This window comes from Perca fluviatilis, chromosome 7 (assembly GCF_010015445.1).
Source record: "Perca fluviatilis chromosome 7, GENO_Pfluv_1.0, whole genome shotgun sequence".
NCBI classification, from domain to species: domain Eukaryota; kingdom Metazoa; phylum Chordata; class Actinopteri; order Perciformes; family Percidae; genus Perca; species Perca fluviatilis.
The window spans coordinates 36527722-36542707 of NC_053118.1; the positions used below are offsets into that span (position 1 = coordinate 36527722).

General features: G+C 40.7%; 1 protein-coding gene across 1 annotated transcript; it reads left to right on the forward strand.

Annotated features, from left to right (window-relative positions):
* The first annotated feature begins 759 nt into the window (after positions 1–759).
* On the forward strand, positions 760–13809 carry LOC120563185. Its single transcript, XM_039807340.1, has 7 exons — positions 760–850; positions 3686–3702; positions 4870–4939; positions 9367–9472; positions 10016–10124; positions 13316–13423; positions 13512–13809. The coding sequence occupies exons 1-7, from the start codon at positions 775–777 to the stop codon at positions 13635–13637; spliced, it is 612 nt and encodes a 203-aa protein (XP_039663274.1). The 5' UTR covers positions 760–774; the 3' UTR covers positions 13638–13809.
* Positions 13810–14986: the final 1177 nt, after the last annotated feature.

Here is a 14986-nt window from a genome sequence, read left to right on the forward strand (position 1 = left end):
TCCCACAGCCCAATGGTCCCACAGCCCTATGTTCCCACAGCCCAATGGTCCCACAGCCCTATGGTCCCACAGCCCAATGTTCCCACAGCCCAATGGTCCCACAGCCCTATGGTCCCACAGCCCTATGTTCCCACAGCCATATGTTCCCACAGCCCAATGGTCCCACAGCCCAATATTCCCACAGCCATATGTTCCCACAGCCCAATGGTCCCACAGCCCAATATTCCCACAGCCATATGTTCCCACAGCCCTATTGTCCCACAGCCCTATGTTCCCACAGCCCAATATTCCCACAGCCATATGTTCCCACAGCCATATGTTCCCACAGCCCTATTGTCCCACAGCCCAATATTCCCACATATTCCGCCTTTAATTTGAATGGACAGCTCAGTGAGAAAGGAGAGAGAGAGAGAGGGGGGAAGACATGCAGGAAATCGTCACAGGTCGGATTCAAACCCTAGACCTCTGCATCGAGGCATAAACCTCTCAGTGTTTTTTAAATAATAATAATAATACATTTCATTTGTAGGTGCCATTCAAAACATGAATAATGACTGCAGCATTTTTAAGACCTTTTTGTCATATTTTTTGTTTGTCGTATTTTTTATTTTTTTCTGGAAACTGGGCGTCAGACAGTTACAGGAACAGGAAACCCTTCCCACACACACACACAGGAACAGATGAACTGTGTGAGAACAGGGAGGAGTCTCAGGACTATAAAACCCAGGTGAATGTCTCACTGGGCTGTGACTGAAACAAAGATTATAAGCCAACATGGTTTCTAACAAGATGCTCCTCTCTGCTGGGGCTGGGGCTCTGGCTCTGCTGGCCTTTTATGGCCTCAATGGAGGTAAATCCTTTTCAGTTTGGGCTGTCTGTAAATGTAGAGATACAGTTATACTTCTTGAGTTCCCTTTTGGGGAGACTCTTTAATTCCTTTTCTACTGAACCGTTCACTTTGCAGATTCACATTGTACTTTTCAAAAGGACATCAACTCAAAGTAGGCTGCTGTAGATGAAAGTTGTGTACTCCTAATCTGGAAAAACACTTAGTTTCAGCCAGAGGGGCATGTCAGACATCTTTAAATTGGGCACTTTTACTTTTGAAACTTGAAAGTGTGTTGTATTAAAATAAGTATGTATGTATGTATGCTTACTACTTTTACTTAAGTAACATTTACTCAAGTACTGTAATGCAGGACTTTTACTTATGGAGAATTTTCTTATTGTATCATTAGTTTGGAGAGTAATTAACATGACTCTCATGCAGTTTTGACTTTTCTATTAGTTATAGTTTTAGTTTCAGTTGTTCAGAAAGTTTTAGCTTTTTGTTTTAGCTACGCGATACGCAGGTATACGCAGTATACCCTCTAAGAAAGCTCCAGGATTTACATATACCCACTTAAAAATGCCCAATGACACACACAACAACAGCAGGGATCTCAAGTTTTGAACAGAGTTCAGAGTGAGATTTTGGCGGCAGGGGTTTGGGTGGGGACAGAGTCTGATCTGATAAATGACACATAAATTCGTATTTATTATGGGTATTGTTATAAAAGTATTATGGGTAGGCCTATTATAAAATGGGTATCTTTATAAAAGTATAAAACTGTCAGAGTAGCCCTGCAGCCGATTCAACATGTAGCTATAATAATAATAATAATAATAGGCACAAAAGCTACCCAGTGTTTCTTCTATGTCAGGGGTGTCAAACTCATTTTCCCAGAGGGCCACACTGGAAAAAGAGAATCTCACCAAGGGCCAGACATGGAGAGATTATTGACGTGCTTTTGTTACTGCATGTCACTTTTTTAAACATTTCGGTAGCTTTTTTCCTCATTTTTGTTGTTTTGGTTCCAACGTTTTTGTGGCTTTCTCAGACATTTCTCACCTTTTGGTAAATTAGTTGCTTTTTCCGACATTTTTGTACGCTTTTTGTCGCATTTTTGTTGTCACGAAGCCCTACGAAAGTCATCTAAAGAGTTCCTTCTGGGGGAATTTCTGAGTCTCAGCGTCGGCAAATCTGCCAAAATTCTGCTTTGAATATCAGGTAATTGCAGTTTAAAAAAACACTTTCCTGTGTTTTTGGTTTTGGCGCACAACTAGGCAAGCCAAAATTTATTGTGAACCCAAATTGATACACGGGCCGGATCTAAATCTGCAAAGGGGCCCGGATTTGGCCCCTGGGCCTCGAGTTTGACACATGTGCTCTGTGTTGATTTCTGCCGCCACAGTATCAGAAATAGGGCAGACGCACAACAGGGTTTCCGCTATGTAGCTACATGTTGTATATAAAGTCATAATTACATGACTACAGAGCCATGTGCTCTACTGAACTCAAGCGAACTGTCATCCTCTCTCTCTCCCCTCAACTGGAACAGTGACAGGAAGTCATCACTCGCGAAGTCATGGCAACCAGATAAACAACAGGGCGAGTACTACTTGTCACTCAATCTTAGGCAAAGTCACAAACAGCGACGAAAGCCGCAACTTGAAATCCGCACTCACTCAACTGGTGCGTGGCAGGGCCTTCTGAACTCTATGGGGAACTCACTTGATTCCTCTACCTGTTCCACTGTTCAACTGTTCTGTGTCAGCCTTGGTGACTGTGTATCCTCCACTGCTCCTCTCTCGTGTGGGGTCCCACAGGGCTCAGTTCTTGGCCCTCTCCTTTTCTCTCTCTATTTACTCCCACTTGGTTCCATACTTAGGAAGCACGGCATATCATTCCATTGTTATGCAGATGACAGTCAGATTTATGTGCCTCTTAAAAAGAAAGATGCATACTCTGTCAGATTGCTACTTAAGTGTCTCGACGACATAAAGGCCTGGATGGCTCTGAACTTTTTTAACTTTAAGGAGGTAATGGTTTTTTATGGCACCACCGGGACCCCCCCTGTAGATCTGGGTTCCTTGGAACAGTATATTAAACCTAGCATCAAAAACCTAGGAGTTAAAGTGGACCCGGACCTTAAGTTTAGCAGTCAGATCAAGGATGATGTCAAATCAAGCTTCTTCCACTTGAGGCAGCTGGCCAAAATAAAGCCAATACTGTCAAGACAGCACTTTGAGATGGTAATCCACGCCTTTGTTACCACTCGGCTGGATTACTGTAATGCACTTTATGTGGGTCCTCCATCGCCCGTCTACAGATGGTACAGAATGCTGCTGCACGTCTTTTAACTGGCACACGTAAACATGAGCGCATTTCCCCCATCTTAGCCTCACTCCAATGGTTGCCTATTCAATTTAGGATCCATGAGACTTTAGAGGTATGCAACATACTTCACATATGTTTAATATATTTTGAATTGTCATCTGTGCTTTCCTTTGCATAGGCTAAATAAAGGCATTTCCACCGTACAGTGGTGCCTATAAGTGTATCAGAATGAAGGAAATGAAGTCGTTGACGCTCAAAATTTCCCTGGGGGAGGATACCCAGATGCCCCGCTATGATATGCTGTCACATGTAAACATTTTTGCTTTTTGAAAGATTGAAGTTGCAGTTTGTTTCCTCTGCTGATCAGATAATAAAGGGGAAACTTCACAGTGTCATGTGTTTTATTATTCCACCAGAGGACTCCAATATACTGTTGTGTTTATTGACATCCAAATACAATTTCATTTCAAGATTTACTGTAACTTCAAATGATTCTAATAAAAGTATTCTTTATCTTCTCCATAGGTCTCTACATCAACTTGGTGAGTAACAATAAGTGTTAATAATAACAATAATAATTATTATACGTTGCAGGGTGTTTTCTCTCTGCTGAACACATAATGAAAGTGAAACCTCACAGATGTGATGTAATCTGGGGGGTTTTAAATAAATAAATAAAAAATAAAACTTGTTGTAGCAGCTAAGACCTGGGGCCTGTTTCACAAAAGCAGAATATATACATCCAGGATAACTGATAAAGCGAGGCTTGACCTAGTCTAATCTGTGCAGCCTGGCTTGGTGCGTTTCACGAAGGCCGAGCCAGGCTGAGGAGGAGCGACTAGGTTGAGCCAGGCTGAAGTAATTCAGATAGATGCGCGTTCACGGCTTTCCTTAACAGACCGCAAGGTCGATCACAGATTTACTGATGCCAAAATGGAGAATACACATTGTACATACTTTATACAGAGTGAGCAGCAGCTTCTTGTGGAAGTATGATGACGTGAAACACATTATTTGTATAAAAAGAAAAGAAACACGGCCGCTGTAATGAAACAGCGAGAGAAAGCGCAGCAGACGATCACGAGCTGCACAGAATAAATCGCCATGGTGATTTATGTGCCTACCCTTTCGTGAAACCGATTCAAGGCTAAATTCATCCAGGATAACACGGAAATCCTGGCTTAATCCCTTATCTACACTTAAATTCAACTAACATTTAACAGTGAACACTCAGTGTTGGACCTACAGTCTGTTGAGATGCCTCTCCACACACAGAAACCAAGCACAATCACACCATAAAACGTTAAGACACGTTAAGAAGAAAGATCCGTATTTTGCCATGATCCAATGTCACGAAAAAACAAAAAGTAATCCACAGCGATCAGTAGATCCACAAATAGAGTCACCGTGTATCCAGCAAGGCCTATAGGCTACGAGCTTCACATTCACCAGCCAGCTGTACGCAGGTGAATGAGGCCTCTCCACTTCACCGTTTACACAAAGTGGAATTAAAGGTATAAAAGTCCAAATCTACACAAAACGCGCAGTCCATTAGTAAGCTGAAAGCAATTTATATACATGGCATTTAGGAAACCTTTATTGCTTTATTGCATCCCCCCCCCTCCCTCCCCGCAAACTCTGCGTATGGCTGAATGTCTCACTGGGCTGTGACTGAAACAAGATTATAATCCAACATGTTTTCTTTCAAGATGATCCTCTTTGCTGTGGCTGTGGCTGTGTATCTGCTGGCTGTTTCTGTGGAGTCACCAGCCGAGGAAGGTAAAGACTTTTCAGTTTGGGCTGTCTGTAAATGTAGAGATACGGTTATACTTCTTGAGTTCCCTTTTGGGGAGACTCTTTAATTCCTTTTCTACTGAACTGTTCACTTTGCAGATTCACATTGTACTTTTCAAAAGGACATCAACTCAAAGTAGGCTGCTGTAGATGGAAGTTGTGTACTCCTAATCTTTAACAACTCTGAAAAAAAGCTTTGTTTCAGCCAGAGGGGCATGTCAGAAATCTTTAAATTGGGCGCTTTTACTTTTAAAAACTTAAAGGACAATTCCGGTGCAAAACGAACCTAGGGGTTATTACCTGATGTGTACCTACTCTGTCGCTCTCTGGGACATGTTTTCATGCTAATCAAATGAGTTTGGAGCTTTGACGAGGCTACCGCGGACTGCTGGTTAGCTTACAATGCTAGTTATATGGGGCATAGAGACACTCAAATTGAATCGTTATTTAATACCACTAAAAAGGCTCGAAATATCACCACACCATAACGTTAGCATAATGAGGGTCCCTAAATGTGAACCGAAGCATTGACAACATTGTAAGTGTACAGATAGTTTATTAAAAAAGATAGATTATAAAGACAGTCGCGTTCATGTTTACTTGCGGGAGCCATCTTGGAAACAAGTCATGACTAGTCGAAAAACGAGCGCTGTGCAAATGAGTCTGAGATTCCCAGACTGTCTGTGGAGATTCCACGTTGCACGGCGTTCGACTAGTCATGACTGGTTTCCAAGATGGCTCCCGCAAGTAAACATGAACGCAACTGTCTTTATAATCTATCTTTTTTATCTTGTTCATGAATCACTTAAACAACTTCTTACCTAATCAAAACCACCAAACATTCAATAATTTTCAGGATTTTAACCCTTTAAATGCCAGTTTATGTATTTGAAGTATGTCATTTTTTATAAAAAAAAACACAAAAAATGATTTTTTTCCCATATAATGAATAATATGTAGATGGGGCTTTGGTGGTGATTAGAGGCTTGGATATGTCAAAGATAAGCAACAAAACTGATTTGATTGCATTAGTATTTTTTATGTAATTCCAAAATACTCCTTCTGGACACCTTCGAGGCAAAAATGGCCCCATTGACTTCCATTATAACCACATGTTTTGATCTCTCTGCCTTTACAGTATAAAACCATGCATTCTGTAATGTCAGCATTTCATTTGGAAGAAAACTAGTCATATTTGACATTTTTACAGTATTTCACCAGATTCAACCATTTTGCCCTTGTAGGCCGATGCATGAAATTATAGTTATATTATGGAGCTCTGTGTGTGTGTGTGTGTGTGTGTGTGTGTGTGTGTGTGTGTGCACGCGCACGTGCGTGCGTGCGTGCTTGGATGTGTGTGTGTGTGTGTGTATATGTGTGTGTGTATGTGTGTGTGTGTTTGTGTGTGTGTGTCTGTGTATATATGTATATTTGTGTGTGTGTGGGTGTGTGTGTGTGTGCAAAGAGAAGGAGCCTTTATCTTCCAGCCAACTGCAGGACTCATCTGAAGATGACACAAGTTTCTGGAGTCTGACAAAATAGTCACTGGAGTCCTCCAACTCTGTGAGTGCCTCTAACCTTCCTCTGAAAGTGGAGAGGACACTGAAGATCCTGTCCATCCTAACATTGAATGGACAGTGAAGAATTGGCAAGTCTGGTCTCCATCTAATACTGAGACGCTGCGCAACATTCAAGCACCGACCAGCATGATGTCAGAGCCCACGAGATCCCATATCAAGAATCCATGATGTGGCATCCTCTTTCCACCTTTTCTTCACTCTTGACTTGATCCAGCTGATTCAGGAAATGACAAACCTACACGGGAGGTGTTCAATCTCAGGATGGAGTGATGTGGATGCTCAAGAGATTTTAACATACATGGGACTTCACACTTGGCTGGTGTGTACCGGTCCAAAGGGGAATCCACCCGGAGCCTGTGGGATGTCCATAGTGGGAGACCAGTCTTCAGGGCCACCATGTCCCACAAACCATTTGAAATGATAAGCACCAGTTTACAGCACATGCAGGAGACAATGTTTTTATTCAAGCACGTCTCCAAAGACACATGAAATGCATCCTTCTAAAGTGATCATTGCTTGCTCACAGGTTCACGCAAACTCACACACACACACACACACACACACACACACACACACACACACACACACACACACACACAAACACACACACACACACTCACACACACACACACACACACAGAGCTCCATAATATAACTATAATTTCATGCATCTGCCTACAAGGGCAAAATGGTTGAATCTGGTGAAATACTGTAAAAATGTCAAATATGACTAGTTTTCTTCCAAATGAAATGCTGACATTACAGAATGCATGGTTTTATACTGTAAAGGCAGAGAGATCAAAACATGTGGTTATAATGGAAGTCAATGGGGCCATTTTTGCCTCGAAGGTGTCCAGAGGGAGTATCTGGAATTACATAAAAAATACTAATGCAATCAAATAAGTTTTGTTGCTTATCTTTGACATATCCAAGCCTCTAATCACCACCAAAGCCCCATTCCCCTATGATTTATTTTATGGAAAATAATTAATGTTTTGTTGGGTTTTTCATAAATAATTGTTACTTCAAAGATTTAAAACTGGCATTTAAAGGGTTAAAATCCAGAAAATGATTAAATGTTTGGTAGTTTTGAGCAATTTAGAAGTTGTTTAAGTGATTTATGAAAAAAAAGCAGAAAAAAATATTGATATATGATGATTTAATAACAGTTTTTTGGACATGTACATTTTTGCCTCGAAGGTGTCGAAAGGGAGTATCTGGAACTATGTAAAAAATACTAATGCAATCAAATTAATTTTGTTGCTTATCTTTGACATATCCAAGCCTCTAATCACCACCAAAGCCCCATCTAGATATTATTCATTATATGGAAAAAAAATAATTTTTTGTGTTTTTTGTAATAAAAAATGAAATACTTCAAATACATAAACTGGCATTTAAAGGGTTAAAATCCTGAAAATGATTGAATGTTTGGTAGTTTTGATTAGGTTACAAGTTGTTTAAGTGATTTATGAAAAAAAAGCAGAAAAAAAATTGATAAATGATGATTTAATAACAGTTTTTGTGTGCGTGGACATTTTTGCCTCGAAGGTGTCGAGAGTACGTTTTTTTAAGGAGGGCATGAGGGTTAAGTAACATTTACTCAAGTACTGTAATGCAGGACTTTTACTTGTGGAGCATTTTTGTATTATATCATTAGTTTGGAGAGTTATTAACATGACTCTCATCCAGTTTTGACTTTTCTATTAGTTATAGTTTTAGTTTCAGTTCAGAAAGTTGTAGCTTTTATATATTAAGTTTTAGTTCTTCTTGTTAGGTCCAGGTATAATGTCTCAGAGGTATGCAGTAACAATACCTTTCAGTGCTGTTGTTAAGTTTTACTTTACTATAATAACCCTGCTCTGAAGTGACATTAGCAAAAGTTCCTTTGCACACTGCAAACTACACTTTCTCATTTCTAATGCACAAAAGAAATATGGGCTCAAATTTAATCAAAATTCAGAAAAAGGGGGTCCGTGCAAATGAATAAAACACATGTATACAAGGTTTTTAAAATGCCAGATTTAACCCAAAGGCTGTTTTTCATCTGTAGTCCCCTGGCCTCGATGTTAAAAAGGCTCTTAAAATACAGAAACAAGAAAGAAAGGGAGATTAGTAGAGTAGAACTTGGCACAAAACGAGACAAAGCACAGAAGCAAAAAGATTAGCAACAACACCAAACTCAAAGCAGAACAGAGGTAAAACAACAGCTGTTCAGAGCAATGAAAGGAGTGAAATTAGAGGAAAAAAAGTGATTTTTGAACTTTATTTCACAAGCTTAAAATCGTATTGAAATTTAACTCATCCCACACACGATTAATACCTGAATCTTGATTATTAGATGTCACAGAGTACTGTCGATAGGAAAAGAAATGACCAAAATCGGTGCTAGCAAACTGGAGTTGCTGCAGCTAATGACCAGAGCTCCCAGTTAGCTAAAATGCCAGTTGTGGGGGCATCTTCTAACTAACTTATCCCACACACTTAACTTTTCCAACACACTTAACTTATCCCACACACTTAACTTATCCCACACACTTAACTTTTCCCACAAAGTAACTCCTTCAGTTGTGTAGTTGCGTAAACCAATGGGTGACGTCACCGATATTTTCCCAGAGAATAACAGTTAAGATATCTTTTAACTCCCTACTTAAATGAAATTTAATTTGTGAATGAAAATGAATCGTAAAGTCCACACACGACCACAGTCTCACAGTAAATCTCTGTATGCTAATTCCTGAGCTTCCTGCTGTGGAAGTCATTCTGTGAAACTCTTGTCTCTCTTGTAGAAAGCACAGGTAACATTAACCTAACTACCTGCTGTTCCAACAGAAGAAATCAGATTATACGACGCTCCGGTTTTCAAGGCTGAGAAGATGAAGAGGCCACTGAAAGTAGCTCCCATTAAGTTAGGACCAGTGAGCCACTCTGGAGTCAGGTCAGTCCTAGTCTGTATCGACGATGATTCATTTCCAGGATTGTTCAGGTGCCGCTTTCTGTAAAAGCGTTACCAAATATTTCTCTAGTTGGTGCGCTAGTGTTGCTGAGTTGTTTCCTTTGTTGACTTGAGCACATGTTTAGTTCACTTATTCAGAAGTTTGTGTGTTCTTGTGTCTGTGTGAGTTTTGCTCCGGTTTCCCCCACCACTAAAAACATTTTCCCCTCCCTCTCTACCGAGCTGTGAGACTGCCGTGCATCACCCAGGTGGGTGCTACACATTGGTGGCGGTAGAGAGTTGTCCCCCCTCCCCCCCTGTTGTGAAGCGCTTTGAATGTCTATGATACAGCGCTATATAAATGTAAAAAATTATTATTATTATTATTATTATTATTAACAAACAGAACTGAAGATCAGGTAGAGAGGTACTTCCTAAACTTTAATAACAAGTGCTCCATTGCTGGCTGAACTTGAAGTGGAACTGATGGACGATGAAGAAACAAAACCCTTTTAACGTCTTCAAACTGTTTGTTTGTTTTCTCAGAGTGACGATCAAAAATGGATCTCGGTGGCTCGTCCATAAACTAAACAACAGTAGCGACTCCTCTGACACGTTGGTGGGCAGCGCTCGAGACATGAGGTCAAACGGGAAGGTGAATCTTTGTGTTTTTTCAAAAATACATTTGTTCTCTACAGGACAGTGTCAAACTGAAAAATAAGTTAAGTTTGTGGGATACATCAATTCTATCAATTCTAATCACCAGAGACACACAAAAAACACCCCAAATCCCAGAAAAAGTGATTTCTTTCATAATATGGGCACTTTAATAATATCAAATAAATCATAACAACAGTTATCTCAAGACACTTTACAGATAGAGTAGGTCTAGACCACACTCTATAATTTACAAAGACCCAACAATCCCAGTAATTCCCCCAAGAGCAAGCATTCAGTGTGACAGTGGTGAGGAAAAACTCCCTTTTAGGGAGAAACCTGGGACAGACCCAGGCGCTTGGTAGGAGGTGTCTGACGGTGCTGGTTGGGGGTGTGATGAACAGTGGCAATTATAGTCACAATAAAGATAATGGAACAGTGACTAGAAATAGTAGTTGTAGTAGTTCATTGCATAGCAAGGCACCGCAGAGCATAGCAGGAAATAGCAGGGCGAGGGGGTGATAACAAAAGATCATAGCAGGGCGTAGCAGGTGTAACAGAGCATAGCAGGACATAGCAGGGCGTAGCAGGTGAAACAGATCATAGCAGGGTGTAGCAGGGTGTAACAGGGCATAGCAGGGTGTAGCAGGGTGTAACAGGGCATAGCAGGGTGTAGCAGGGTGTAACAGGGCATAGCAGGGTGTAGCAGGGTGTAACAGGGCATAGCAGGGTGTAGCAGGGTGTAACAGGGCATAGCAGGGTGTAGCAGGGTGTAACAGGGAATGGCAGGGCGTGCAGCAGGACCACGGCGACAGCTGCAACCATGATTTTGGTGTCCTGACCCAGATTGGGAGCTGGTTCCAAGGGTTAGGGTTAGGGTTTAAATTCAATCCTGGATTTTACAGGAAGCCAATGCAGAGAAGCTAATACAGGAGAAATATGATCTCTTTTCTTAGTTCTTGTCAGAACACGTTCTGCAGCATTCTGGAGTCTTAAGGGACTTATTTGGGCAACCTGACAGTAGGGAATTACAATAGTCCAGCCTGGAAGTAACAAATGCATGGACTAGTTTTTCCAGCATTAGCATTAGCATTCCTAATTTTGGCAATGTTTCAAAGGTGAATGAAGGCGGTTCTTGAGGTTTGTTTTAAGTGGGCGTTAAAGGATATATCCTGATCAAAAATAACTCCTAGATTTCGGACAGTAGTGCTGGAGGCCAGGGCAATACCATCTAGAGTAACTATGTCTTTAGATAATGAGGTTTGGAGGTGTTTAGGGCCCAGCACAATAACTTCAGTTTTGTTAGAGTTTAACAAAATTTAACAAAATTGTAGGTCATCCATGATTTTATATCTTTGATGCACGCTTGAAGTTTGGCTAACTTACTGGTTTCGTCTGGCTTAATTGATAGGTATAATTGGGTGTCATCTGCGTAACAGTGAAAGTTAATTGAATGTTTCCTAATAATATTACCAAGAGGAAGCATGTATAAGGAGAATAGAATTGGTCCAAGCACTGAGCCTTGTGGAACGCCATGGCTAACTTTAGCGTACCTGGATGATTTATTGTTAACATTAACAAATTCAGTGTGATTCCTTATATGCCAACTAAATGTTCCAGTCTCTGTAACAGGATGGTATGGTCAATAGTGTCAAATGCAGCACTAAGATCTAGTAAGACAAGTACGGAGACAAGTCCTTTGTCTGCAGCAGTTAGAATGTTGTTAGTAATTTTCACCAGTGCAGTCTCTGTGCTATGATACTTTCTAAATCCTGACTGAAAGTCCTCAAATAAGCTATTGCTATGTAGAAAGTCACATAACTGATTAGCGACTACCTTCTCAAGGATCTTGGATAGAAAAGGAAGGTTAGATATAGGTCTATAGTTGGTTAAGACATCAGAAACGAGGGTGGGTTTTTTCAGAAGAGGTTTTTAAATGACTGCGGTACATAACTTGTTAATAAAGACATATTGATCATATCTAGTATTGAAGTGTTAACCACGGGTAATGCTTCTTTGAGTAGTCTCATTGGGATGGGGTCTAAGAAACAGGTAGATGGCTTAGCTGAAGATATCTTTAACATTAATTGTTGAAGGTCTATAGGATAAAAGCAGTCTAAGTATATGTTGGGAATAGTCGTTCTTTCTAGCGTTCCTGCGTTTAAAGGTGAACCGTTAGAAGTTGAGGGCAAGAGGTGATGGATTTTATCTCTAATTGTTATAATTTTATCATTAAAGAAGCTCATGAAGTCATCACTACTCAGAGCTAGAGGAATAGATGGCTCAGTAGAGCTGTGACTGTCAGCCTGGCTACAGTGCTGAAAAGAAACCTTGGCTTGTTCTTATTTTCTTCTATTAGTGATGAGTAATAGTCTGATCTGGCCTTTCTTAGGGCCTTCCAATAGGTTTTGAGACTTTCTTGCCAATCCAAACGAGATTCTTCCACTTTGGTGGAACGCCACTTACTTTCGAGGTTTCGCGAGATTTGTTTTAATTTGCGAGTTTGGGAGTTATACCAAGGTGCTAGTTTCCTTTGCTCTAAGTATAATAATAAGTCTAATTTAAGGCTCTCACATATAAATAGTATGGGTATATTGTACATTTTCTGAATAATCAGAGTGCCTTGAGTATTGAAGTTGTTGAGTTTTGTGTCCCTGGTGTTCTGTCATGCCCCAGGGATAAAAGAAAGCATACAGTTTAGTCGGAAATTGGGAGAAAATGTGTGTTATCTCTGGTTTAAATAAGTCATGTGACCTCTGTGTTTGTCAGACAGATTCAGTACTGGGCTTAAATGAAAGCCTAAAAGGTCCCCTTACCAACGATACCAAGCACCATATTATAGAATATTGACAATATCCCTTACCATGAGCCTAAACCAGATATACACCAGATTTCTTAGGGGGCTAGTAACTTCATGAGCTTATAAAAAGTGATTCGCTACCACCCCTGCACTGCTATCGTGATTTTTCTAGAACTAGGGGTGTTTACCTTGCCAAAAATCACTATGAGCCTTTGTCCCCCCGATGATAACGATCAACCCCCCTTTCTCATGGACTATAATGAATGAGTGTGGAGCCCTCTGGTGGAATAAAAAGCCCAACACACGTCCTGTGAAGTTTCTCCTTTGTTATCCGTTTAGCCGAGAAGAACCTAACTGCAACTTCAACTTTGTCTGTTTATGGATCTCAGGGGCTCGTCATTAAAGGAAACAAATATATAAACTACTATGTCAACAACTATGGTGACTCCCCTGACACGGTGGTGATCAGCGCTCCACACCTGAGATCAGACTGGACGGTGAATCTTTGAGTTTTTTCATAAATAAATTTGTATCTTTACAGGACAGTGTCAAAGTGTTAAACTGTTTTTTTCTTCATCTTTACAGCTTGTTCAAACAAAGGATTTCAACGGGACAAAGACAGTAGGGCGCATGTTGAAGGACGCTGGCTACGAATACAGTCTCCTCTCTGATAACTGTCACCATGCCGCTGACCGAATGATGAATGATTAAACATGTTTTCAGCTTTCTGAAAGGTTGAAGATGCTGTTTGTTTCCTTTCTGCTGAACAGATAATGAAAGTGAAACCTCACAGATCAGATAAGATAATAAGATAAGATACCGTCACCACATTTAAGAGTAAACTCTCCTCTTCGATAAAGCTTATTGTCAGGGAGTGAGGAGTTGCAGCATCCACCTAGCCCATCCCACCTGCTTCTCTTCATAGTCATCAGATTAATTTACCATATAATCAATGATATAATCAAAGTAGAGGGAGACAGCCAGTACAGCCCGATCTGGTTGGGGAGAGTTCTACCTTGACCAGGCTCCTCTCTTTAACCTGTCTCTCTTAATTATGATGTTATAGTTTTAGACTGCCGGGGGACTTCCTTTGACGAACTGAGCTCCTCTCTCCTCTCTCTTTCCATTTGTGTGCATCCATGTCCCAGAAATGTTTGTTACTAACCTAGCTCTGGGGAGCTTATTCCTCGGAGTCCATATTTTTCTTTTATTTTACTTATTTGTATTTTTATTTTTGCCCGGCATTTTTCCTTGGATTAGGGAGGCCCCTAAATCATGGTTGCAGCCTGTCACTGTGGTCCTGCCTTGTTGTCCTGCTACGCTCTGCAGTGCCCTGCTACGTCCTGCTACATCCTGTGATGCCCTGCTATGTCCTGCTACACCATGAACTACTACGACTACTATTTCTAGTCATAGATCCATTATCTTTATTGTGACTGTTATTGCCACTGTTCATCACACCCCCAATCGGCACCGTCAGACACCGCCTACCAAGAGCCTGGGTCTGTCCCAGGTTTCTCCCTAAAAGGGAGTTTTTCCTCACCACTGTCGCACTGAAATGCTCTTGGAGGGAATCACTGACATTTTTGGGGTCTTTGTAAATTATAGAGTGTGGTCTAGACCTACTCTATCTGTAAAGTGTCTTGAGATAACTCTTGTTATGATTTGATACTACAAATAAAATTGAATTGAAACGCCTGACGAGTTTGTTTCTTCTCTGCTAAACCGATAATAACAAGTGCATCTCGCCAGACCTCGCGAAAAATGACGACTTGGATGTGGGCGGGGGCTTGACGTCAAGCCCGCCCACATCCAAGACACAGTCATTTTCTTTGCTTACTTCACTCCCCATCACGCCTGGAACGGACCAAGACAGCCTGGTAGCAATTTTTTACTATGAAGGAAATTATTTGGATAAATGCCATGTTTTCATTTTGAATCTTTTAATTTTATTTGAAAATTTTATATCCATAAATGTAAATGATCTGAAAGAAAACCGAATATTCACCAATTTTGAAACTTATATTTTGAAACTTTAAAACGACTGACAAATAAGAGAG